The sequence below is a fragment of the Furipterus horrens genome, unplaced genomic scaffold (genome assembly GCF_987537825.1).
Source record: "Furipterus horrens unplaced genomic scaffold, mFurHor1.1.pri manual_scaffold_1, whole genome shotgun sequence".
In the NCBI taxonomy this organism is placed as follows: Eukaryota; Metazoa; Chordata; class Mammalia; order Chiroptera; family Furipteridae; genus Furipterus; species Furipterus horrens.
In genome coordinates this window covers 60,367,743-60,395,236 of record NW_028327171.1, presented here as the reverse complement: position 1 = coordinate 60,395,236, position 27,494 = coordinate 60,367,743, and the positions used below count along the sequence as shown (strand labels likewise).

The 27,494-nt window shown below is 35.9% G+C and overlaps 1 protein-coding gene across 1 annotated transcript in view; it reads right to left on the bottom strand.

Moving 5' to 3' along the window:
- The window catches only part of CPB1 (carboxypeptidase B1), a 37,501-nt gene extending 25,215 nt beyond the window's left edge, over positions 1-12,286 (bottom strand). Inside the window, exons 1-2 of the mRNA XM_090275673.1 lie at positions 12,189-12,286; positions 12,003-12,078 (exon numbers count right to left, since the gene is read on the bottom strand). Of these exons, the coding sequence (XP_090131799.1) occupies positions 12,003-12,078; positions 12,189-12,259 (147 nt within the window). The 5' untranslated portion in view covers positions 12,260-12,286. The remainder of the gene's footprint in view (positions 1-12,002; positions 12,079-12,188) is intronic.
- Between the last annotated feature and the right edge of the window lie 15,208 nt (positions 12,287-27,494).

Sequence of the window (27,494 nt, the reverse complement as noted above, 5' to 3'; positions counted from 1 at the left end):
GAAATCAAACTTTCCTTTCTGATTTTTAATGGACTTATTTTATGAGGAACTCAGTGCTGTACATATCATAGTAATGTGTGGACCCAGGAGCATTTCTTACCTTTGGAGAATACATAAGGGCAGAAAAATGTATCTCTCCATAGTGGCCATTTAGGTTCCATGGCCAGAAACAAACTACTATTGAGGATCTGGTAATATACTGACATTTTTATTTGTTCTATGATTCATCATCTATTATTGAGGACCTACCAGGTGCTAGGCTCTATGCTTGAGACTAGAAATATAATAGTGAGAAAATCAAACATGGCTTCTGTCCTCACAAGGATATTTTAGAGAAAATTATACATAAAAATAACAAGGTGATGTATTTGACAATTCTATGACTTTCTTTGTGCATGTATGGTTTCAAATCTCCCTTTTCCATGAAAAAATAATAACTAAGGACACGCTGTCTCCTGTAGGTACTATTTTCCTGTTTCTTCCTTGAGCTGAGTAAAGGTCTAGAAACCTTAGGTGAGCCTGACAGTGGGTCTTTCTCTACCTCTGTGTCTTGCACAGTCCCTGTGTAGATGTTTACAAGTTATTCTCAGGGTGGATATGTGACAGGTGGAGATACAGTATTCCCTCACTTATTGCAGGTACTATGTTCCAGACCCCCTGCGAAGTAAGAACCTTACATTTATTCTACACTCTTAGACCTACATAACATTAACAACATACATATACAGTACCGCAAAATCCCATGATGTAGTGAAAAAATTCTCGATAAATAATTAAATATAATATTCTAAAAAAATCCCATGATAAAGTGAGGCTGTGATAAGTGAACTGCTATATAGCAAGGGACTACTGTATTTAGGACCATTGCTTGGAAACTTGGAAGGGAGTTTAGGCAGATTTAGAGGTTGTTGAACAGAAACTGGTGAGAAAAAATATTAGTGACTCAATTTTAGATAAACCTATGGAGAACCCAATAGCCTATATCATGTCCTGGTATTCTTAAAATGGATGTAGATGTCTAATGGGTGCTGAATCATGAGTCAGAGTTATAGGGAATGTCAGTGCAATGGAAGGCAGGGACTGAGGATTACATAAGGAGAGATTCCAGAAGAAAAAGTGTGAGTGTGGTTGATACTTAGGTGTTGAAAGGAGAGAATATTTGTGAGTTGATGTAACCTAGTGAATCAAAGATGAGAGATGAAGATGAGATATTAAAAGTAATGGAGGAAGAGTGTTTCAAGATAGCAGCAGAGTAGATATATCTTATACTCATTTCCTCCCAGGATCAACCTGGAAACACAACTAAATTAAAGAACACTCACCTTGAATAATCAATTAAGACTAGCTGCTGAGGTGTTTAGGATTTAAGGTAGAAGCCACATTGAGACCGCATCTGCACAACAGCTTACAGGCTATGGTTGAAGTTGAGCCGCACAGTCAGCCAGCCTGAAGGTTGATCTCATGCCCAAAAGGGCCAGTTGCAATTAAGACTCAATTACAACATGAGGGCCCACATAACCAACACAAAGGATAATCCTAGAGCACTCAATTCAGGAGATCAAGGAGACTACACCACTTGATATCACAGGACACCTACTACATAAGGTCACACCATGAAGCCTGGAACTCATAACAGATCTATCTAATACATAGAAACAAACACAAGGAGGCAGCCAAAATGAGGAGACAAAGAAACAGACCCCAATGAAAGAACAAGATGAATTTTCAGAAAAAAGAGCTAAATGAAATAGAGGCAAGCAATTTATCAGATATAGAGTTCAAACTAACAGTTATAAAGATGCTCAAGGAATGTAGTGAGGACTACAGCAGCATAAAAAAGGACATAGAAACAAACCATGAAAAAGAACCAGTCAGAAATAAGAATACTATATCTGACATCAAGAATAAACTAGAAGGATGAAACTGTTGGTTGGATGAAGCAACGGATCAAATCAGCGATTTGGAAGGCAAGGGAAAAATAAAACAATACCCAAATCAGAGAAACAAAATAAAAAACACAGACTTAAGAAAAAATTAGAATAGTTTAAGAGACTTTCAGGACAACATGAATTGTAACAACATCCACATCACAAGGGTACAAGAAAGAGAAGAGAGCGAGCAAGGAATTATAAACCTAAATGACAAAATAATGGCAGAAAACTTGCCTTACCTAGTGAAGGAAAAAGAGACACAAGTCCATGAAGCACAGAGATTCCCAAACAAGACAAACCCAAAGAGTCCCACACCAAGACACATCATAATTAAAATGGCAAAGGTTAAAGACAATGAGAGACTCTTCAAAGCAGTAAGAGAAAAGCAGTTAATTATCTATAAGGAATCTCCCATAAGACCATCAGCTTATTTCTCAACAGAAACATTTCAGGTCAGAAGGGAGTGGCATGAAATATTCAACAGATGAAGAAAAGCAAGGGTGTAAAACCAAGACTAATTTACCCACTTTATCCAGCAAGGCTGTCATTTAAAACTGAAAGAGAAATAAAGAGCTTCTAAGACAAGAAAAAGCTAAAGGAAGTTTTTTTGCCCCCACCAAACCAGTATTTCAAGAAATATTAAAGGGCCTGATTTAAGAAGTAGAAGAAAGAGAAAAAAATAAACAGAAGAACAGAGTTCAAAGAATAAAATGGGAATAAACACATACCTATTAATAATCACTTTATTTATTTACTTATTTTATGGGGAATTTTTAAATTATTTTATTTTATTTTTTAAAGTATACTTTATTGATTATATTGTTACAATTGTTCCATTTTTTCCCCCTTTGATCTCCTCTGCCCAGCACCACCCCTCCCCAGCAATCTCATCTAACTCCCCCCAGTCCATGCCCATTGGTCATACATACAAGTTCTCTGGCTTTACCCTTTTAATAATCACTTTAAATGTCAATAGCTTAAATACTCCAACCAACAACATAGGATCAGAAAACAAGAACCATATATATGCTGTCTACAAGACACCCACCACAGAATGAAGATATATATAGACTGAAAGTAAAAGGATGGAAAGGATATTTCATGCAAATGAAAATAAAAAAATTCAGGTAGCAATACTTATATCTGACAAAATAGACTTGAAAACAAAGGCTACAGTAAGAGATAAAGATATACACTACATAATCATAAAATGAGCAATCCTACAAGAGGATATAACTGTGGTAAACATTTGTGCACCCAACATAAGAGTTCCCAATATGTAAAGCAAATATTGATGGACATAAAGGGAGATATTTATAGTATTACAGTCATAATAGGGAATTTTAACACCCTTTGACACTCATGGATAGATTTTCTAGACAAAAAAATCAACAAGGAAACATTGGCCTTAAATGACATACATAATCATGGATTTAACTATTATCTTCTGAGCATTTCTCCCCAAAGCAGCAGAATATACATTCTTTTCAAGTGCACATGAAATATTTTCTAGGATAGACCACATGATAGGACACAAGGTAAGTCTCAATAAATTTAACATTTTCTCTGACCATAATGATATAAAACTAGAAATCAATTCCCCCATCCCAAAACAAACAAGCAAACAAAAAAACCCTGAAAAATACACGAAGTCATGGAGCCTAAAAAACATGTTAATAAACAATGACTCCATTAACAATGAGATCAAAGAAAAGATTAAAAGTTCTTTGAAAGAAATGAAAATGAGAACACAACAACCCCAAATTTATGGAACACAGCAAAAGCAGTCCTAAGAGAGAAATTCATAGCATTACAGGCCTACCTCATGGAACAAGGAAATTCTCAAATAAACAACCTAACTTTACACTTAAAGGAACATTTGAAGTAGAACTAACACCTATCCTCCTCAAACTACAGTGTTCCCTCACTTATCACAGGTATTATGTTCCAGACTCCCCCCCACCTTGCGCGAAGTAGGAATCTTACATTTATTCTACACTCTTAAATCTATGTAACTTTAACAACATACATATAAAGTACTGCAAAATCCCACAATATGGCAAAAAATCCATGATAAATAATTAAATATAATATTTTTAAAAATCCCACAATACAGTGAGGCCATGATAAGTGAACTGCGATATAGCGAGGGATTACTGTATTCCCAAAAATTCAAATGAAAAGAAAACTATGAAGCTCATTTTTCATGTCCAGTATTACCCTAATTCCAAAACTAAATAAAAACACTACAAAGAAAGAATATTATAGGCCAATATCCTTTGTGAACAATAGATGGTGAAATCCTCAAGAAAATTTTAGCAAATCGGATCCAGCAGTACATTAAAAAGATCATATACCATGATCACTGGGATTTGTTCTGGGAATGTAAGGTTGGTGCAGTATTTGGAAATCAATAAACATGATGCAGTACATAAACAAAATGAAGGATAACAACCACATGATCATATCAATAGAAGCAGAAAAAACCCTTGACAAAATGCAGCACCCAAATATGATAAAAACTCTCAGCAAGTGGGAATAGAGGAAACATACAACAATATAATAATGGCCATATATGACAAACCCACAACCAACATCATACTCAATGGTAACAAACATAAAAGCATTTCCCTTAAGATCAGGAACAAGACAGGGATGTTTGCTTTTAACACTCTTATTTGATATAGTACTGGAAGTCCTAGTCACAGCAATCAATAAGAAGAAGACATAAAAGGCATCCAAATTAGAAAGGAGGAAGTAAAACTGTCATTCACAGATAACATTATATTGTACATAGAAAGTCCTAAAGATTCCATAAAAAATACACTAGGTCTAATAAATGAATTCAGCATTATACAGGACACAAAATTAATATTTATAAGTTGGTAGCACTTTATACATTAATAATAAATTATAAGAAAAGAAACTAAGAAAATAATTCCATTTACTATTGCAACAACAACAAAAAGTAAGGTACCTAGGAAGAAATTTAACCAAGGATCTTAAAGACCTCAGAAAACTATAGGACACTGAAGAAAGAAACTGAGTTAAATACAAATAAGTAGAAGCATGTACTATGTTCACAGGTTGGAAGAATTAACATTATTAAAATGTCCATATTACCCGAAGCAACCTATGTATTCAACACAATTCCTATTAAAATAACAATGGCATATTTCACAGATCTAGAAGAAATATTACAAAAATTTATGTGGAACCAAAAAAATCCCAAATAGCCTCAGAAATCTTGAGAAAGAACAAAGTTGGAGGTTTCACAATACTTGCTATCAAACTATACTACAAGTCCATTGTAATCAGAACAGTCTGGCACTGGCATAAGAACAGACATATAGATCAATGGAATGAAACTGAAGGCACAGAAATCAATCCACACCTATATGATCAATTAATATTTGACAAAGAAGGCAAGAGCTCACAACAGAATAAAGCGAGTCTCTTCAAGAAATGATGTTGGAAAAATTGGACAGGAACATGCAAAAAAAAAAAAAATAAAGAAAGAAACTAGATCACCAACTTATGTATACATAAGAATAAACTCAAAATGAATAAAAGACTTGAATATAAGTTCTAAAACCTTAAAAATCCTAGAAGGAAACATAAATAGTAAAATGTTAGATATCTCTCATAGCAATGTTTTTTGCCCATATGTTTCCTAGGGCAAGGGAAATAAAGGAGAAAATAAACAAATGGGACTATATCAAACTAAAAAACTTCTGCACAGCAAAAGAAGTCATCAACAAAATGAAAAGGAAACTTACTCTATGGGAGAAGATATATACCAATGAGACATATGATAAGGGATTATCTTCCAAAATTTATAAGGAAATTATATAACTCAACATCAGGAAGACAAACAGTCCAATTAAAAATGGGCAAAGGCCTGAACAGACACTTCAAAGAGAACATACAGATGACCAACAGACATATGAAAAAATGCTCAATATTACTAAACATCAGAGATCACAATGAGATATCACCTCACACCTGTCAGAATGGGCATCATTAATACAACAGCAAACAACAAATGCTGGTGAGGATGCGGAGAGAAAGGAACTTTAGTGTGTTGGTGGTGGGAATGCAGATTGGTGCAGCCACTGTGGAAAACAGGATGGGGTTTTCTCAAAAAATGAAAAAAGAAATTGTCTTTTGACCCAGCAATCCCACTGCTGGGAATATATCCTAAGAATCCAGAAATACCAATTCAAAAGAATATATGTACCCCTATGTTCCTTGCAACATTATTTACAATAGCCAAGATCTGGAAAGAGCCCTAATACTCATCAGTAGATGAGTGAACAAAATAGCTATAGTATATTTACACAATGGAATACTAGGCAACCATAAAGACAAAGGAAATCCTACCTTTTGCAACAGCATGGATGGACCTAGAGAGCATCATGCTAAGTGAAGTAAGCCAATTAGAGAAAAACAGTTGCCATATGATCTCCCTTATATGTGGAACCTAATGAACAAAATAAATTGATGAACAAAATAGAAACAGAGGCATAGATACATGGAGCAGACTGATAGCTATCAGAGGGGTGGGGATGGGGGGTAACCGGATGAAAGAAGGTGAAGGGATTAACCAAAAAACATATATGCATGACCTATAGACACAGACACAAAGGTGGCAATGGCCAGATAGAAAGGGGATGGGATCTGGGTGGAGGTGGGCAAAGGGGGTGGAGAAATGGATATTTGTAATAGTGTTAGCAATAAAAAGGAAGTCAAAAAATTAAAAAATGTAATAGAGGAAGTATAAAGGCATGTTGTAATAAAAACAGAGGAAACAATGGACTGGTAATAAAATCTAGTTAGCTAACATTGTAAAGAGAAGCACAATGAAGACAAGAACATTATATTAGAAAGAATGTTTTTAAAAATTAACTCCTAATTTGTGTTTCTAATAAACACTTGTCATTCTAAGGTGAAATGGGAGAGGGAGTTGTATCTTTACAGACACAGAAGTTTAGAATTGGTAAAGCACAGAAAGTCCTCCAAGTATTTGTATCAAGTTGGCTGTGCCCCACCTATACATAATGCTAGGACCTATAAGTGTGCTCAAGGGACTCCCCAAGGCCGAGATCTGTTTTTTCATGCTTGAAAGCTCTTTCCCTGAGAATTTGAAAAAGCTAGGCTAACAGTTTGAGGTACGCAGGAGGTGGCAAGAAGTAACTCTTTTCAGAGAAGTGCTCAACCATGACCCTGGAAGTGGATGTCTAAGTATTCCAATTCTCTCAGTTCTCAGGTGGGATAATTCTGAAGCATGTGATTTGCACCCTTTCCTAGAGTTTGTCTGTAGAATTAAGCTCTAGTCATTCTCTGTGGTAAGTGACTTCATAGGGCCCCCCTTCGTTGACCTTTCTGTATCACTCTCCACTTCTCTAACAGTGCTCCTACATTTCCACAATGAAATCTTTGCCCACAAATCTTTGTCTAAAGGTCTGCTTTGGAAGAACATATATTAAAATGTAGCTTTTCACTCAGAGCAGTGGTTCTCGACCTGTGGGTTGTGACCCCTTTGGGGGTCGAATGACTCTTTCACAGGGGTCGCCTAAGACCATCGGAAAACACATATATAATTACATATTGTTTTTGTGATTAATCACTATGCTTTAATTATGTTCAATCTGTAACAATGAAAATACATCCTGCATATCAGATATTTACATTATGATTTATAACAGTAGCAAAATTACAGTTATGAAGTAGCAACTAAAATAATTTTATGGTTGGGGGTCACCACAACATGAGGAACTGTATTAAAGGGTCGTGGCATTAGGAAGGTTGAGAACCACTGACTCAGAGTGGAAAAATGCTTGCATAATATCCTTGGTGATGGTTCCAATATGATTTTGATTTAGTCTAGTACCACTTCAGAACAGTCTAATTATATTACAGAGAGTTTAATTTTTGTTAGTACGTTGAAAGTTGCCTTTCCTGATCTCCTAACCTCTTGCTCATCCATCTTAGTTCTACTAAATATTGCAGGGAAGTGGCTGGGGGATATATATATATGATTCTGCAGTAAGAATAATTTTTTTAATGAGCTGAAGAAATATCTTAGATATATTAGAGAGAAGACTGGCAGACCTAACTTGAGGTCTCTTAAAAATTTCAGCTTGACATGGAGAAATTGTTCAGCAAACATACCAACACCCAGTGCTATGGAGTCCTGCAAGTACAGTGCAGACTTATTACGCTAAAGTTAAAGCCTAGTGCTTCCTAGGAGAAATGGAGCCAAAAATCAGAGTAACACTGTAGCCACATGATGTTTACCAATGCATCAAGTATAGATTAAAATAATAAACTCAAATTATTAGCACAAGGAGATAAATATAAATTTCAGTAATTACCAAGACCTTGAGAATGAAAGGGCATAAAATATATGACATGAGATGTGGAGAATTGAATTATATGTTAATAAGTTATACAACTGAGGTTATAAAATTATAATCCATGAAACTGAGTGATAAGGAACCATAAAGAACATTTGTTGGAAGATAAAATAATATCTTTAAGTGACAGCACTGTGGAAATGTCAACTTAATCAGCCAGCTGGCTTATAACTAAAGAGTCCTTTCTAAAACATATCACAAAACTAGTGCAATAGCAAGATAAAGATTAAGATTTTATCTTAACTTAAATTCTTTTGGAAATAAGAAGGGCATAGTATAAAAGAATATTGGTGTTGGGAATCTTTGGCTCTTCACAAATTTACACAAGTTTGTTTCTTCACATTGCATTTGACTAGAAGTTTAGCATCTTACTGATGTTTCATTTATCTTGACGAAATTTTCTTTCTTATTGGAAGTGGAAGTGACTTTTCTTCTAGGCTCGATTCCTCCTGATCCATGGAGGAACTTACTAGTATAGCGGGAATAATAAGAACATTGGAAGACTTTAACCAGGCTACTCTAGGCATAGATAAACATGTAACTTAGAGAAACAGAGTTTTAAAAAGTACAGAGAAAAGAAGTAGGTTTTATGGTAAATGCCACCAATAAAGGAAGAAGTGCAATCCTGATTGCAAGGAGATAAAATAAAATCCTTACTGTACAATTACAGATGAAAAGGGGGAGGCAGCTAGAGCCGAGTGTAGTCACAGATCTCTCCAACACACTTAACTTTTAAAACGACATGTTCAAAAGCAGGGAGGAAGGACGCATGGCCAAGGATGAATACAAAGCCTAGTTGCCCTTGTAATGATCTTATCAGTAAGGCTACAGTCTAGAATATGCTGTACTTGTGAGATTGCTAAGGAGAAAAAAAATTCTGTTTCAATCACGTTGGAAATAAAATGAGTGAAAAAGAAACATGCAGCTCCACTGCTTGGAGCTAAAGCATGGTGTTTGTAGCTGGAAGAGACAAAGCAGACCTATTTAACTTCTGTTTTGCTTCTTTTCCCCCCAAGGATTTAATGCTATTTCTTGTTTCTTCTTCTTCTGAGAGATGATATTAACATAAGTAAAGAATTTTTCACACGTTACAATTTTAGCAGAAATAACCTTCTTTGGAAAGAAAACTTTGAGGCCCACAGTAGATGAGGAGAGAGGGGATATATATTGCCTTCCAAATCTCAGATGTAACAAACATTTACATAGTTCTTATTATATACATTCTTTGTAAGTGCTTTACTTACATTAATTTTTTTAAATCTCACAATAATCCTATAAATTCAATACTATTTTTCTCCTCGTTTGATTAACTAAAAAGTTGAGATCCAGAGAGGCATCCAAGATCCAGCTAGCAAGAGCTACAGCCAGGAGTTGAACCCAAGCAATCCGAGTCCTGATTCTCTTCTCTCAACCACCATAAAAAGCTAAATATTGAATTACTAAAAAAGTACTGCAGGCATGATTGCAGAATTTTATCAGCAATCTGGGATGAATTAGAACTTGAGGGGATCACAGAGGAGTGGAACAGGCAAGCCTTAGATTTCATAAAGAGAAAAACAGGTGAATCCCAGAAGCAGGAGCTCCTGAGGCCTGGCTTGGATTCTGGCAAAGCTGCAGAGTAAACTGGAAGCAGATGGATTGTGGATGCTCAGAAATGGAAGCTGTGATTTCTGAGAGCCAGCACAGTTTAAAGAATGAATAAGTCAGGCCCGATTAACTTCACTGTATTATTGGAAGAGACTATTAGACTGAATGCTGAATCTGGATTTCAGCAAAGCATTTGACCAAGTGTCTTCATTTATATTCTTCTTTACAAGTTGAAAAGCAATATATTATTTATAGGTAACAGCAAGAAACATGGGTAATTGAGCAAAATTATTCAAGAAAAATTGGTTAATGAATCACTTTCAGTGCTTACCACTATGTCTGACACATTGGAGAGTCAAGATAAATATGTATTAAGTGAATAAACAGTGAAGGAGTCCTCTAATTCTGTGCTGACCCTTTACTTACTTAATGTTTTTATTTATAAGTGGCAAAGATATAAGTCAAGAAGGCACACTTATCAAACTTGCTGGTGATGCAAAGTTCAGGGGAAGAAGTATTACTTTGGATGACCGAATTCATTTTAAAAATGATCTCAACATGCTGAAGTTATCAAGATAAACTTTAGCAGGGTAAATCTAAAATCTTGCATTTGGGTTAAAAAAATTAGGTGGGCAATTACATATGGAAGAATATCTTACTTGAGGTTGGTTAATGTGTGAAAATAATTATCTAACAATTTTGACTTACCATAGGTTTACTGTGAGCTAAGAGTATTCAATAACTATTCAAGATATTAAAAAGAATCTTGAGCCCCCTTAGTTAAGGTAGGCAATGGTCTTGTGGTATGCATCAATCAGAGCATACCTGGAGGTCCATTGTCAATTCTAATAGCTACATTTGAAAAAAGAAATATAGACAGAAAATCTTGAGCAAGATCCAGAGGTGACTAGAATGATCAAGTGTCTATAAACCAGTGCTAAGAGAAATGATGGAAGGCCTAGAAAAGATAAATGTTAGAGATAAGACAATATCTGGTCAGCTAGGTCCAATGCGTTAAAGTTAGGGAAGGAAGCTTTCAGCTTCATATAACAATTAAATGATTTTTAAGGCACCTGGGATACTCTGAAAAGTAGTGTTGTTACTATCCCTAGAAGTACTCAAACAGGTTTTATTAGCATTAGCAACCAGCGATGCTGTTTCTATGGAGGAAATTCCAGATTTGAATGGAAAACTGGAATAGATGACTTTATATTATATTATCTTTTAATTCTAAACTTCTGAATGTTTCACATTATGACACTGTATACCTTCTTTTTACCCCCTCCACACCTTAAAAAGTAAAAAAAAGTCTATAGAAAGAAAACATAGCTGAGTAGACAGACATTTAGAAGTTAGTAGATTATTTTGGTTTATGTATTCATGAAGAAACAGCATTGGTCTAAGCGAGCTATTTGGGATCAACAATAGCTTCCTGCCACACTACAAACGTAATTAAAAATGTGAATTTTTATCCCACACCAGTGTATTTTTAAAAGTAGCATAGAGATTTTGGTTTCTTGAAAGTAAAAAGAAAGAATGTAAATCACTCATGTCTTTTTACTTTCTTTCTCCCCCTCATGCCATATCACTAAGAGGGCCTGAATCAAGGTCATGAAAACTCAAGCTGTTTGATTTGGATTGAAAGAAAATCAAAGAGAACAAATGATACATGGGATGTGGAAATGAATTTCAAGTTGGACAAAAGCCCAGTTTTTCAGTAATATCAAAGTCAATCATTTTTCTTTTTTGCCTTAGAAGGGAAGTGACTGTACATTAGGTGTTTCATGACCATTGTGACTGTTCCAACTCATTCAGTTGTCAAGCTCTGTCCACTCTTAAAAAAGTTATCTTGGTTTATTTATGATACTATCTGGTTTATGGTAACCTAATTTAAGCAGGAAAAAAAATGGGTATGTGGTACTAAATATTTTTCAAGTTTTTATTTCTTGCTACAAAAATGCTATAGTTACTATTTCATGTCATTCTTCCTTTAATGGAATCACAGTGCAATCTAAGATTTTAAAGTAAGTGTTAAGGAAACCTATGGTACAGAATTGTTATTTACCTGGTTGGCGCTGGCCAACTCATGCAGCAAGCTGACATGATTTTCATCTTCAACAGTGACACGGAACACCTTCTCACTGAGTGGTGAAATAGCAGAAGAAAAGAAAATTTTAAATTGGGTATTGCATTCATACTTTGGGGTTAGCAAGGAAGAAGGACTAGCTCATTTAAGAAATTGTTTACTTACCCTTCAAAGTGCTCACCAGAATGGTGAGCAGATGTTAGGGCCACTGCCGCGAGAACCAAGAGTGCCAACATTGTGCCTGACTAGGCCTTTCGGGGGTGTTTCACCTCCTTTTATACTTCAGGGTGTTCTTTGTTTTCTTCTGATTGCAAATAGGCATTATCATATTTTGATTAATGGTTTTTCTGGCATTGTCGCCTTGGTAGCTGTGTGAAGTCTGAGAGGATATCTCTCTCCACACCTGTGGAAACAGAACAAATAATCTCAACTTCACCCTGTCTAATTTGTATGTCAGACCTTGAATAATCTAGAGATAAATGAGTTTTTTTAAAACTATTTTTAGTCTGTTTTTTTTCATTTTGAATTGAGAATTACATGCAATAAATTCTATAGATTTAAGTGCAAAAACTTGATGAGTTTTGACAAATATATATGCCCATGTAATAAACTTCTTCATCAAGTATAGAACATCATTATCACCCTGGGAAGTTCTTTTTAGTTTGCTTCTCCCTCAGGCAACCACTATTCAGATTTCTAGCTTCATACATTAATTTTGCCTCTACTAAAACTTCATGTAATTGAGATCATAGCACATGTATTTCTTTGTGTCTGGCTTCTTTCATTCAATATATTGTTTTTGAGATTTATTAGTATTTTTGTTTGCATTATTGGTTTGCTCTTTATATATATTTTAAGTATATTTTATTGATTGTGTTTTTAGGGTAGTTCCAATTTTTTCCCTTTGCTCCTCTCTGCCCAGTACCCTGTTCCTTCCAGAAACCCCACACCCCTTAGTTCATGTCCATGGGTCATGCATATAAGTTCTTTCACTTCACCCTTTCCTATATTATTCTTAACTTTCCCCTATGTATTTTGTTCCTACCAATTATGCTTCTTAATTCCTGCACCACTTCCCCATTTCTTCCCCTTCCCCCTCCCAACTGATAACCCTCCAAATGATCCCCATACCTATGATTCTGTTCCTATTCTGGTTTGCTTAGTTGAATTTTGTTTTTATTTTTTAGATTCAGTTGTTGATAGTTGTGAGTTTGTTGTCATCTTAATGTTCATAGTTTCTTATCTTCTTTTTCTAAGTAAGTCCCTTTGACATTTCATACAATAATGGCTTGGTGATGCTGAACTCCTTTAGCTTTACCTTGTCTGGGAAGCACTTCATCTGCCCTTCCATTCTAAATGATAACTTTGCTGCGTAGAGTAATCTTGGTTGTAAGCCCTTGCTGTTCATCACCTTGAATACTTCTTGCCAGCCCTTCTTGCCTGCAAAGTTTTTTTTGAGAAATCAGCTGAGAGTCTTATAGGGACCCCTTTGTAGGTAACTCTCTGCTTTTCTCTTGCTGCTTTTAAGATTCTCTCTTTATCTTGAACCTTTGACATTTTAATTATGATGTGTCTTGGTGTGGGCCTCTGTGGGTCTAGTTTGTTTGGGACTCTCTGTGCTTCCTGGACTTGTATGTCTATTTCCTTCACCAAATTTGGGAAGATTTCCTTCATTATTTTTTCACATAAGCTTTCAATTTCTTGCTCTTCCTCTTTTCTTTCTGGCATCCCTATGATTCAGTTGTTGGTATGTTTAAAGTTGTCCCAGAGGTTTCTAAGCCTCTCCTCATTTTTTTCAATTCTTGTTTCCTCATTCTGTACTGGTTGACTGTTTATTTATTTCTTACGTTCCAAAACATTGATTTGAACCCCAGTTTCCTCCCCTTCACCACTGGTTTTTTTGTGGATTTTCCTTCATTTCATTTAGCATAGCCTTCCCTTATTCTTTTATGCGTTTGCCACACTTAAGCATGTCTGTCAAGTCTGTGAGCATCTTTATCACCAGTGTTTTGAACTCTGCATCTGTTAGGTTGGCAATCTCCTTACCTGTTAGGTTGGCTGTCTCCTTGTCGCTTAGTTCTGCCACTCGAACTTTGATCCGTTCCCTCTTTTGGGCAATATTTCTGTGTTTCCTCATCTTAACAGGTTCTTGTGTTTGTTTGCCTCTCTGTCTTAGGTAGAGCTGTTGCTCCTGTTACATTGTAAGGGGCAGAGCCTTAGGTATTCATCAGTACAGGGTGACCCGTTTCAGCACATTGTGATGCTGTATGTGGGGGAGGGGCCTGAGAGGGGACAATGCCATTTGCTCAGCACTTGCCTCTTTTCCAGGCACTTCTTCCACTTCCTCATGGGACTAGAGCCTCTCTAGCTGTTGCCCCAGCTGTCATTCCCAGAGTGGGTAGGTCTGTGAATGTTCTAGGACCACGGGGGCCCTTTAAACAAGCGGACTCTGCTGAGAGACTGGCAGTTTCTTCTTCTGCCCCAATCACTACTGGTTTCCACAGTCAGAGACAATAAGGCTTGATTTTCCCTGGCGCTGGGACCCTGAGCTATGTGGTCTGGTCAGGAGCTGGGAACACTTCCCAGGTGTCCCTCGCTACTTTTTAAAATGTGTGACTGTGCTTTCTACCAGCCTGCCACTGCTGGCGCTGCTGCCTCCACCACACTGTGTCCTCTCCACCCCACCTCTGCCCCTCCTACCTGTCTGGATGAGTATTTCTTCTTTATATATTTGTTCATTGGACTTCCATGCAGCTTGATTTTCTGGAACTTCTGGTTGTCTCTATTTTATTTTATTTTTAAAAATAATTTTATTTATTTGTTTGTTTATTTATTTAATTTTTAGAGAGAGGGGAAAGGAGAAAGAGAGGGAGAAAAACATCACTGTGTGGTTGCCTCTCACTTGCACCCCCAACTGGAGACCTGACATGCAATCTATTCATGTGCCCTGACTGGGAATCGAACCACCAACACTTGACTCACAGGCCGATGCTCAATCCACTGAGCCATAGCAGCCAGGGCTTTGTCTCTAGTTTTGAGGTAGTTGTATGCCTTCTTAGTTGTGGGGGTGATGCAGTGTATGTATATGTCTAGGCCTTCATCTTGGCTGGAAGTCTGGTTTGCTTTTTATATTAACAAGTAATCCATTTCATGAATACACCACAATTGGTTAACCTACTTTCTTATTTGTAGATATTTATGGTTTTGCAATTTTGTGTTATTATGAATAAAGCTACCATAAGAATTATTATACAAATCTTTTTATTGACAAGCTTTCGTTTTGGGAGGAGGTAAATAAGAGTGGAATTACTTAATAATGTAGATGCATTCTAACATTATAAAATTTTGTCATTTTTCCACAGTGGTTGTACCATTTTAACCTTTCACCAGTATCCAGTTGCTCTTCATTTTCTCCAACAGTTTGGTATTATTAGTCTTTAATTTTGCTAATTCAGTAGTATCTAATTGCGGTTTTAATTTTTATTTTCCTGATGCTGAATATCTCTTCATGTATTTATTGACCATTATAAATCCTCTGTATGTCTATTGAAGTATTTTGCCTTGTTATAGAAATTTATTGTTTGCCTTTTAAAATTGTTTTATAGCAGTTCTGTATACATTCTGGATACATTCTGTATCCATAATGGCTATCACCAATAAATCAACAAACAAGTGCTGGCAAGGATGTGGAGAAAGGGGAACACTTTTGCGCTGTTGGTGGGAATGCAGATTAGTGCCACTGTGGAAAGCAGTATAGAGATATTCCCAGTGGTCCCACTTCTGGGAATATATCTGAAGGAACCTAAAACACTAATTCAAAAAAATGTAAGCAACCCTATGTTCATCGCAGCGTTATTTACGAATGCCAAGATATGGAAGCAACCCAAGTGTCTATCCGTAGATGAATAGATAAAACAACTATAGGCCATTTACACAACGGAATATTTTTTGACAGTGTGGATGGACCTGGAGAATAATACGCTAAGTGAAATAAGCCATCTGAGATAGACAAATACTGTATGATTTCACTCATATGTGGAATCTAAGGAACAAACTGAACTAACAAGCAAAATAGAAACAGACTCTAGATAGAGGGCAGAATGTCAGCAAAGGGTGGGGGAGGGGAGGGGGCAGAGGTATTGAGCCAAAAAGAAAAAGGACTCATGGACATGGACAACAGTGTTGTGATTGCAGGATAGAGGGGACTCTATAGTAATGAATAAAATACAATAACAATTGAAAAACAAAACAAAAAATATATCTTGCAAATACTTTTCCAGTATGTGGCTTGCATTTTCATTTTCTCAATATTATCATTTGATAAGCTTTCAAATTTTGATGATGTTTCAGTTTATCAATGTTTTTCTTTTATAATTCATGACTTTTACATTATTTTCAAAAAATCTTTTACTATTCCAAGGTCCCAAACATATTACCTATGTTTTCTTATAGGAGCTTTGTACTTTAGGTCTTTTCATATGGTGTGAGGTATGGGTCAACAAATTTTTAATATGGGTATCCAATAGGTTCAGTACTGTTTTTTGAGAACGCTTTTCTTTTCCTATTTGGCCATATATGTGTGGGGTAATTTCTGGACTTTCTATCATGTTTCATTGGTCTACTTGTCTTAATTTTATACAATTATCACAATATCTTGTTTATTATACTATATAGTAAGACTTAAGGTAATATAGTGTGTAAGTTCTTCAACTTTGTTCTTTTCCAAGATTGTTTTGGATACTCTAAGAACTTTATGTTTTAATTATATATTTTAGCATCAATTTTCCAATTTCCATAAAATATTTTGCTGGAATTTTGATTAGGATTGCACTGGGTCTATAGAGGAATTTGGAAAGAATTGATATAATTATGATATTGAGCCTTTCAACTCATATACATGTTATCTTTGTATGTTAATCTGGGTCTTTGTCAAAAAATGTAAAGAGTTTGAGATTTTATATTATTTAATACCTTCAAGATAAAAAGTTATCTTGCCAGAGTTTTATAGATGCTAACAGAAGAGAAGAAGCTCTTGGGTCAGAATCAAAAGACTGTTATCTGTGGCACAGTGGGCAGCATAAGCTTTTTATTTGTATCAGTCCTTTTACTCCCTAGTCTCATGGGATGATGTGAAGGTGAGATGATGTTTGGTACACAAGTTTTGTTTAGGAAACTCAATTTTATAAGGGGGCTGCTAGCAAATCTGACCAACTTTTGCTCCTTTATTATCCTGGATTGCAAATAGAATTTTCTTTTGCCTTCCAGGGAGACACTATTTCTAGCTCCCAAGCTTTTTGTACAAATATCTTTGAAAGGACAGTTCAGAATAAAAGCTGTCCTAAGACATGCAGAAACAGAGGACTCCATGGAGAATTATCTTTCAACAATACTTACCCCTTTCTATATACTCTTGACTTCTGGTGAATTTTCTTATGAGTTTGTTACTCTCTTGGTCATTTTGATTAATCTGGCTGACAGAGGCTGGGACCAAATCCATTAAATTTGTCTAATATGGCATTTAATTGATATTCATATTGATAAGACTCTAAGAAGCATGATGAAACCAATCTGTAACACTGACTTCAGCCATGTCTTCCCAAGGTACTACACATAATCAGCTGAACAAATTCCACAAACCACCAGTGTCTGCTTTAGAAAGTCAGGTAGCTTCCTTCTTAAATTTCAGTATTAACTATTCTATTTCATCTCAGGTAGTAATACAGATACAACAAAATCTATTAGCTATTGCACAATCTTCACCATGTCCTGCAAGGAGGGAATCTAGGGCAATTCTATCATGGATACCAACCCTGGTCTCAGTTAGCTAAGTGAAATAGAGAGAAGTCATTATTTATGTAACAGTAAGTTCAGCAATAGTGCTGGCTTCACAAACACAGTTGATGATGTTTGTTAAGCCTGGGACTCTCTTTTTGATCAGTTAAGCCATGAAATAACAAGATAGCCATTACTGGTCCATGTTGACATCTGCTGGATTGGCAATCTGATTTGAAAGATATTTTCTTCTCCCCCCAAATTCTCTCCAAATTTTTCAGATTGAAACTCGATGGACTGAGTCAGCACGTGCTTTCCTGTCTTTGAAGCAATTCTGTGGTGAGGATAATGAGCTGTACTGATGGCCAGGCCCAGGTCATTTGACCAATCCTAGGCCCTTGGCATAAGCCTTACACAAAATATTTAACAAAGCTATCACTTCTGCTCTTCCCATCTTTCATGTGATGGATCATGAATAGTCCTCACTTGTGTTTGTGATCAGCTCCCTAGTCAAAGTCATGGTCATAAGTCAGTGCCTTAGCTACAAGAGAGGCTGGGAAAGTGGTAGTCTGACCTTTAACATTGGTGGTGGGAAGAGTCTCTGACTCCTATGACTCCTTAGCTAGAACATTTGGAAGAAGGGGTTCATATCTGGATGACTAAAAAAAATGATAGATATACACTAAAGGAGAACATAGTCATTTGTGGTTTACTTGTGGTGTTGTACTTGGAACTATAAGTATACTAGATGGTTTATTTCAATTGATGCTTTGTGAATTCAAGTGGAAGGCAATTAGGATTTTTAGTTAGTAATTAAAATTTGCTTTTGTTGGTTGCAATAATTTTATAGATATTGAAATTTTTGCTTCCCATCTTATATTTATATATTTAAATTCTTTTTTAATACACAGCTTTGATGATTAATAAGCCAAGAGGTACCTTTGTGTCTGTGTTTAATAAAACAGTGTGAGGTTTTAGAGTCTGTAAGCTGCCTCATTGTGTTATAATTCATCCTATGTGTTGTCTCAGTTTCTGGTAAAACATTTCCCTAAGCATATTCCATGGTGTTAAATGAAAAAGGGTTCTGAGGTCAAATGTTTGCTTTAAATTAAAACAAAGAAGCTCTTTTAGTGTAGGGCTTTTTAGAGTCTTTAATGTATATTGTAAATCATCAAAAAGGCACTCTGATACAGCATTTCCCAAACATATCTCACAGCGAGCGCCAGGTTAGTTACATCCAGCTACTAGGACCATTGCTACATTCCAGTGTGTTTGGCTGTGGAACATTTTTTTCAAAAGCATCACTTAGGCCCAGTGATTTTGGGAACACATTTTGGAAAACTACACTGAGTTCACAAATGGAATCACATTAAATTAAAAGTTTGGCCCTTTGGATTCTTGGCATGTTTTATTCAAGGCCAAAGAGTTTATTTTGACTTCAATTTAAGTGCTATGTAGCATTCAGAAATAAAAAAGGGCTTGAATCCTACTCTTCAGGCCCTGCTGTGCCTGGCATGCAATGGTTTGACACAAATATTAAGGGAGCAATTTTCTTGACATCTTCTTTTTTTCTTTTAGAGCATGGGTTTAACAATTGGGTCAATTGATGATGCTGGGCAAATCATTTTCTCAACTTAAATGCTACTTCAGACTGATAAGTGAAGAGTAAATAGAGGGCTCTTCTTCACTATGAACTCATATGATACAAGAGAAGAGAGATAAATCAGGGGATGTATAATTTCTGTTAAGTCAAAGAAAACAGTTCTAATGACTTGGAACAGTTTAAGTGCTTTGTACACATATTTGTGATTATTGGATGTTGAATAGGAAAAATTTTATATAAAAATTATTCTTTCAGAAATTCTATGTCATCATTACCATCATTATCATATCTTATCATCAATTGCTGCTAGACCATTTACTGTGAAAGAACACTATTGCTTCAATTCTGATGTCAAAAAACACAAAAAATATATTTTAAATGATAGCAAAGGGAAGCTGCTAAATGGTTTTTTTTTTTTTCTGCCAAGAGTTAGCTTTTCGTTTTGTTTGCATCCAATAAAAATAACTAATTGGTTCAGTCAATACAGTGACAATTCTGCTCATGCCCTTATATTAACTGAACTGCCCAGTTGTTTTGAGGCAGCCAGTTTCCCTGTAATGTGATAGGTATAACTGATTGATGATCCAATCTATTGGTATTGTTTCAAGGGGGACAAAAACAACCTGAAAATGCTATTCAGGTGCATCAATGGCTTGCTAGCTTTGTGTAATTATATTTAATATTCTAATACATTGCCTTTTTATGGATATGAAGAAGGAGGCTAGTAAACATTTTCTTCATTGGCTTTTGTCTCTGGTGTTTACTGATGCTGGGATATATATTAACATGATCATCATCATTAATGGGCATAGTCTGCATATGGGACTGTTGTTTGTTAGAAACTGCAGGCCAATGTTTTTGAAAGCTGGGAGATAAACAGGACAACTTCATTCCATAAATCTTACCACCTGACTCATCACTTTGAAGTTTCTTATTGAAACAAGGAAAACATCTTTAATCATGCAAATATTTGGGAAGTGCAAGCATATTTCTATTTGGAGTTTGGGAGATAATTAAAATGGACAAGTTATGATTGATTAACTCATGAAGAATGGGTTCGTTAAAAGACAACTGGTTCTCTTCATAGTCCTGTATCAACACTCCATCAACAGGAATTAAGAAAATAGCATAACTAGGCTCCACTCCTTGCTAAGGGCAATTAATCAGGACAGAGGCAAGGGGAGGTGAACTGGAATGGTGCCAAATAAATCAACCTGTTTTTGTATCTACGTTTATCTTTGTTAATGCTTATAGACCGTCTTAACATTTTGATCTTTGATTTATGTATGAGATGATGGATATTAGGAAAACACTCCCAGGTATTTTGAATTATTATGTGAAAAAATTATACATTTTATTTTCATATTAGCACCTTTACTTCATATGTAAGAAATATTTATTTTATTCTAGTTTGTAAGGTAATGGGGAACTATTTTTATTCTTAAAATGTTGTAATAGAACATTAAAGCTCCTTAAGGCCTTTTGAGGAAAGGGCAGGGTTTTCATAAATAAATGTTAATAATATAAAATGTCATGTGGGTAGAGGAATAAAGGCATAAAATCAATTTAAAAAAGAAATTGCCGATATATTCTGACAACCTATTTACTGTTTACCTGATAAGAATCTTAAAAAGGTCTGTGTTCTCCTTTATGGCTCCAGTTCAATTTCAATTTAGTAAAATTAGTTTGAAAGGGCAGCCTCCAGGTAAAGCAGCTGATGCTGTCATTTGGCAATCTGGTGCTAACTACCAGGTTGTCATTTTTCTGTTGCCTGATTCTAAGTCATTGAGATGCTTGTGTTTCTCTCTATGAGGAATTTTATGGGCTGACCCTATGACTAACTCTCTGGTTCACACTTGTAACAGGTAGAGATCCTGGGGTCATTTGAAAAAGTTGACATTTGAGTGCTGAGAAAGATGATTGGTACGATGCATGTTAGCACTATGATCTTTACCCATTAAAAGTGATATATTTTAATGTTGCAATGCTGTAAAGTTCCTTTGGAGGACTAGGTATAATATCATATTTTTAAATAATAAAATTCTTTCAAAGACCTCTGAGAATAAAATAGCTAAATTGATTGAGATTTGAAAGAAGATTCGAGAATCTTTGTTTAATTTTCATTTAGTTAAGAGTTTTGGTCTCCAAATGCAAGGGGGGCTGAGCTTGCTTCACAATCAATGAGCTAATTTTGCAACACTGCATGCTGTTCCCCAACATTGATCTGACTTGGAGGCAAGTCTGTTAAACATGATGTCAGCAGAAATTATTTTGACAGCTGCCAGAAGCAGTAACATAAGACTCAAGAAGTTTTCATTTTAGAATGTGGTAGTCTAGAATATTGGTCCGATGTCTACATGCTAAAGGACGCTCAAAGACAGTAGCACAATGTTCAAGAGAAGAACCCACAAGGAAAACTGATCACATTATCAATCAGACAAAATAACATTTTTCTCAGGGAACATTAGGAGGTAAGGCTGAAACACATAAAATCTCCTCTCATTTCAAATTAGACCAGCAGAAGCAAAAGCACATTCTTCCTCTTGATGGTCTCTGGTACTGTTTTACTGCCACGAGTAGTGATTTCAAACCACATGAAATGCCATCCCTGATACACAGTGTTGGCTGTTGACAGGTCCCTCTTAATCTGAGGAAAATGTCTCTCTATGGGCTACAGTTTTCATTCTCAGAATTAATGAACCAGCATCAGATTACATGATAAACTTGCTCAAAGCATGGTCTTGTGTTTTCTAACAGTGTTAGATTAACATTCAGTATCTGCATTTCAGAGTGATAACACAAAGATAAATCAAACAGCAAATAAAAGTTAGGTATGCCATCTGCTGCCTTGATTTTTATAAATTCCAGCCCATAGGACACTGACTGGGCATGAGTATATAAGCCATTGTCTTTTACTGTTGGACTTACAACAAACATTGGACAAATGTTCATTCATGCTGCTGGTCTTCTTGGATAGAGTAAAATTTAGCAAAAGTGATTTTTTTGGTTGTTATAAGTTTTTGTTTTAATAAAAACAAACCACAACAGAAGAAAAACCAGCATGTACTCATCGCTCCAAGTGCAACATCTCAGCAGGCTTTAGGAACCCATCCACAAGGGGTAAATTGTTTAATGAGTAATTGTGAGCAGAACTGTAAAAAGCCATATTAGGCTTCCATGATTTCATTCTCTTCTTCTGGTAAAAGATCATTACTTCTCCCTGAGCCCCTAACAGTTAAGTCTTTTACAACTTTTCCATTTCCAAAAAAGTTCTTGATTTCTTCTGATTGTGTGTCTTTACTTAACAGCAGTTTTAAAAATATTTTTCCAATGTTTTTGAGTAAATGCTCTTACTCGTCTTTCAAAACTTGAATTTTAGAATGTTTCTGTTTTCAGAGAGACAGTAGGTCTATTTTCTTAGAGCAATTTAATGTAAAGTGTGAAATTACGTTTTGGTGCTAGCATTTGGAGGCATTTTTATGTTTCAATATCTGCTGCCAATCTGGTTCTTTAGTAGCATCTGCTCAGAAGCAGTGGTTACCCGTTCTGGTAAGAGCTGCACTTCAAGGACTTTCTGTAGATTTTTAGCGAACCCCATAAAACGAGGTCTCTATTTCGGAGGCTAATAAAAGTCTTAATGATATGTGCATCCAACAGATGGGACAGAGGGCTATTTTGGCAGTGGGCAGTTGAAATCTGCCCTCAGTTGTTTGTATAAGGCTCTCACTAAAGTCAATAAAAGGTAATTTTCACACACAATTTAGTTCAGAGTATAAAATGTGGGGAAGAGTAGCTGGTTTAAGTCCAATGGGCATAAGGGTAGCAGTTGGTAAAAGTTTTGTTTGATGGCAAATTGTAACTGGCAGACTGACAAGCTGATCAAGAGAAATACAGTACCAAGTCTCAAATTGTGGACAATGGCAGGGCCTCAGAGGCAGAGCAAAGGACACAGCTGAAGTAATTATCTCCAATATCTCCGGCATAAGCCCTGATGATTAAAAAAAGAGAAAGAAAGAAAAGTCTCTTTTTGTTCCCAGTCTTCTTTGTTTATCACTATCTCATTGATGGCCATTTTTTAAACCATTCATTTGCTCATGTTTCTACCTAGCATTTTGTCCAGTAAACAGAATGTTCACATAAATTAGTACTGCATTTTAGCAACATCATCTTAGGCATCAGTTACATGCAGAATCTACACTCTGGCCATGCGGGGTTAGGTATACAGCTCAGATCTGACATGAAAGAGGACTCCATACATTCTTCCTGGTTATGGTGCGGGAATGTCATGTTAAATGCATATAAGGCTTTCTTGGGGCTGAGAAACAATGTGGATGGCAAGTTCGTAAATGACAATTTTGTATAGAAACTACTAGTGACTTTGCTCTTTCGTGCACTTATTAAATTATTTGTTAATAATTTATACAGGTTAATAGCCCACATGTATTTTGAGAATTAAAAAGCATCAGCAATGTTTCTGACATGCAATATTTTATTTGATGCTGGTGATTTCTGAATATGGAAGTGTACGTATGGCAACTATGCACAACAGCTTCGTGTTCTGGCTCTTATTGTTAAATCTTTGAAGGCAGGTACTATAACTCTATATGCTAAGAGGACATGACAAATGAGAAGTGAGTTTAAAGTCATGGAATTAGTGACATTTTGTTAGACTACTGCAGGTCTTCTCAATCTTAACACTATTAACATTTTGGGCTGGACAATCCTTTGTTGTGTGGGTCATTCTGTGCATTGTGGTGTGTTTAGCAGCATCCCTGGACTCTGCCAATAAAACACCAGTAGTAACCCCCCTTGCCGCGACTGAGTTGCAATAACCAAAAATGTCTTTAGACATTGCCAACTGTCCCTTGGGGACTCCAAATCAAACTTCGGCCTCCATGAAATTAAGTAAGACTGTGGACACAGGTGGCAAGGCAAATCGGAAAAAGGTATACATGTAGTGTGCTTAGACTAGACATTGGCCATGGTTTTTGATGGCTCCATCAGCATCCCTAAGAACCTATTAAAGCATTAAACCAAAAAACAATAGAAGCCACAATGAGGTACTTCTTACACGCAAGCATGAAGCAAATGCTCACTCCAATAGATGATTCTCTGGACTGGGCAGAGCACAGAGGTTGGTGGCTGGGTAGGCAGCTGTGGTTTTGTGAGGTGAGGTGGAGCAACACTACCCAAGGCAGAAGTAACCCTGAAGCTGGGTCTTAGGAGTGGAAGCTGAGATGTGACAAGCTGGACAACAATGACAATTACTTACGAAGGGGGTGGCAATTACAGAGTGGGAGGCTTTTCTTGAGTAGAGATAACTTGATTTCTTCAAAGTTCCTTGTTATTTTTTCCTCTGAACAAGTGCTCCCAGTCTCCCAGGGAAACTGGGTTCCTGCACAGTGCAGCTGGGCCTAAAGGTTGTGACCACAGTAAGTGGATCTGGATGTGCTTCTGCTCTTCCTTATCCTTCTAGGTGAAGACAGGGTGGGGCAACTAGTAGCTGTAAATTCATTTCTATATTTTGTTTTAGTGTTTGATACTATCTCTCCGAAGTGAAGTGAAGAAGAGGGACCCATTTCTTGCTAATTTTTGTGTCTTTGTACTCCAATCAGTTTGGATTCAGAAGCCCAAAATTATTTTTGTTATCTTTAACATCTTTCAATAGGTTGTAGCATATTCTTGACTTTAGCCTGCCTAATATTGTTAGTAAAAATCTGTGCAAGTGCTAGATATTCTTTATTTGTGTTTTTTCCTTTCACCTTTAACACATTTTTAAAAGAAAACTAACTTTTATAGAACTCTAAGAAGCCAATGGAATTTGCTAATTTTTCCAAGTTACAGAATTCTTAAAAATTAGGTAACTGCTCACTAGATGATTTAAAAGAGGGTGTTTCAAGACTAAAGTGAATGATGTATTTTCATTTGAAGTGAGACTGTGCTTCAATGAGCGTTTTGCTGAAGTATATTTCAGAGCTAGGGGATTATTGTTGAAAGCCTGATTAATTGCTCAGATCTTTTTAATAACAGACTGTTTCTAGTCAGTTTTGGTTTTCCCAGATGCCATAGCTGCCCAAACAGACCAGGTATTTTCAAACATCTTGCTTTTGCTCATGCTCTGCCAGCTGCTTGAAATACCTTCCTTTCTGAAGTTTCACTGAGGAAACCCTTCATCTTCACTGAACCCAAGGCACAGTGTCCCCACACCCCCAATGAATAATATATCATAATCACATTGGTGACATTTTAAATTAATTAATGGTATGCAAAGTAATGGTTTACTGTATAACTGATATCAATTTAGATTTGATGAAATGCAGGTATGAAACTGCACTGTCAATGTTATTCAATGGAAATGTACAATAGGCAGTTGGAAGTGATGGTCTAGGTCTTTAGAGAGGTGGGGTGTGAAATGCATTCACCCCTCCCAACATTCCCCAGAGTCTCAACTCATTGCAGCATCAACTCTAATGCCCCAAATAAGAATTGATAAGGAACCAATGAGGAAGTAAATTTACAGAGCTGTGGAACTATCACCAAAGTCTAATTTTAAAACCTTTCTATTGCCCCAGATAGATCTGTCAGACCCCTTCCAGTCAATCCCTGCTCCTATCTCCAGTTCTAGGTAATCACTGATCTGCTTTCTATTTCTATACATTTTTATTTTCTGGGCATTTCATATATGTGGAATTTTATGTTATATTACCAACAGAGATTTTTGTATAATAATTTTTATATTATAATTAATATGAAATGGAATTGTATACTATTATATTATATTAATGGAATATTATATTATATTATTCTAGCTCTTTTGTACCTGGCTTACTTCATTTAGCATAATATTTTTGAGGTCCATCCATGTTGTAGCATTTATCAGTAGTTCATTCCTTTTTTAGTGACAGACAATATTTCATTGTCTGGATGGACCACATTTTGTTTATCCATTCACCACTTTATAAGCATTTTGTGTTGTTTTTACTCATGAACATTCACCTATAAGTCTTTGCGTGGATGTTTGTTTTCATTCTCTTGGGTAGATACTAAATTATTTCTTTATCAAAGTATGAGTACTTGTCTCAAGAACAGGATTTTGTTTTGAAGACATCTTTGAGATTATATTGAAACTTTGTATCAAGTTATATACCTAAAAATTAAAATACTAATGAATATGTGAATATGAGAAGTGCAGCTAAAAGCCTGTTCAAATTACTAGAAAGATTTACTGTCATTCACTAATAATTACCTCCAGTCTTCCTGTCTGAAATAAAAATGACATACATTATATTTATTACTCTGCTAATATGAATAAACAGCCTACCAATTGTCATTTCCATACTGTCTGCTGTGAAGCAATACAGCAATCTAATTCTTTAAAACTGTGTCCTTGAATGTATTATTTTATCCTCTCTTTTTTTGTTCTTTTATGGTAAAAGGGCATTTTACATTTGAAAATGAGGATTTAGATTGATTCTTAAAAGGGGTTAAGCTAAAAAAATTAACTTGTTTTAAAATCTTTTCAAATTCTGAACAACATGCAGGATAGTTTATTAATTTATCAGAGAAGTTAAAGAGATGGGAAATTTTCCCCCACCAGGGTTTGCTCTGTTCCCTGGTTTCTTATACAATCTAGAGGCTAATTCTACATTTGCACATTTTTGATAGTATGAAAGTAGAAAATGTGATGATGATGAATGTTAATATAATATTAATAACAAAACTTATTAGGACATTTCTGTGAAAGTGATAGTGATGGATTAAGACCGAATATAGTCCAGCTGAACAGAAGTCCTGCAACTAAGAATAAAAAGAAGACACATCAAGACTGGTGGGAGGGATGGAAATGTGGACTAGACTGGTCCCACAACTGACATGTGGCAGATAAAAGTCAAGAGGGATATCTATACAGTGAAGGTACCCTCTGAGGAATGAGGGGTAGTAACCCCACACCAGGCCCTCCAATCCAGGGTTCCAGTGCCAGAAAGAGAAATCCTCATAAATTTGGCTTTAAAAACCAAGAGACTGTGGTTTCTAGAGTCTTAGGTGTCCATTTCTCTTAAAGGGCCCATGGAGGGTCTTGGATTCACTTATTGAAA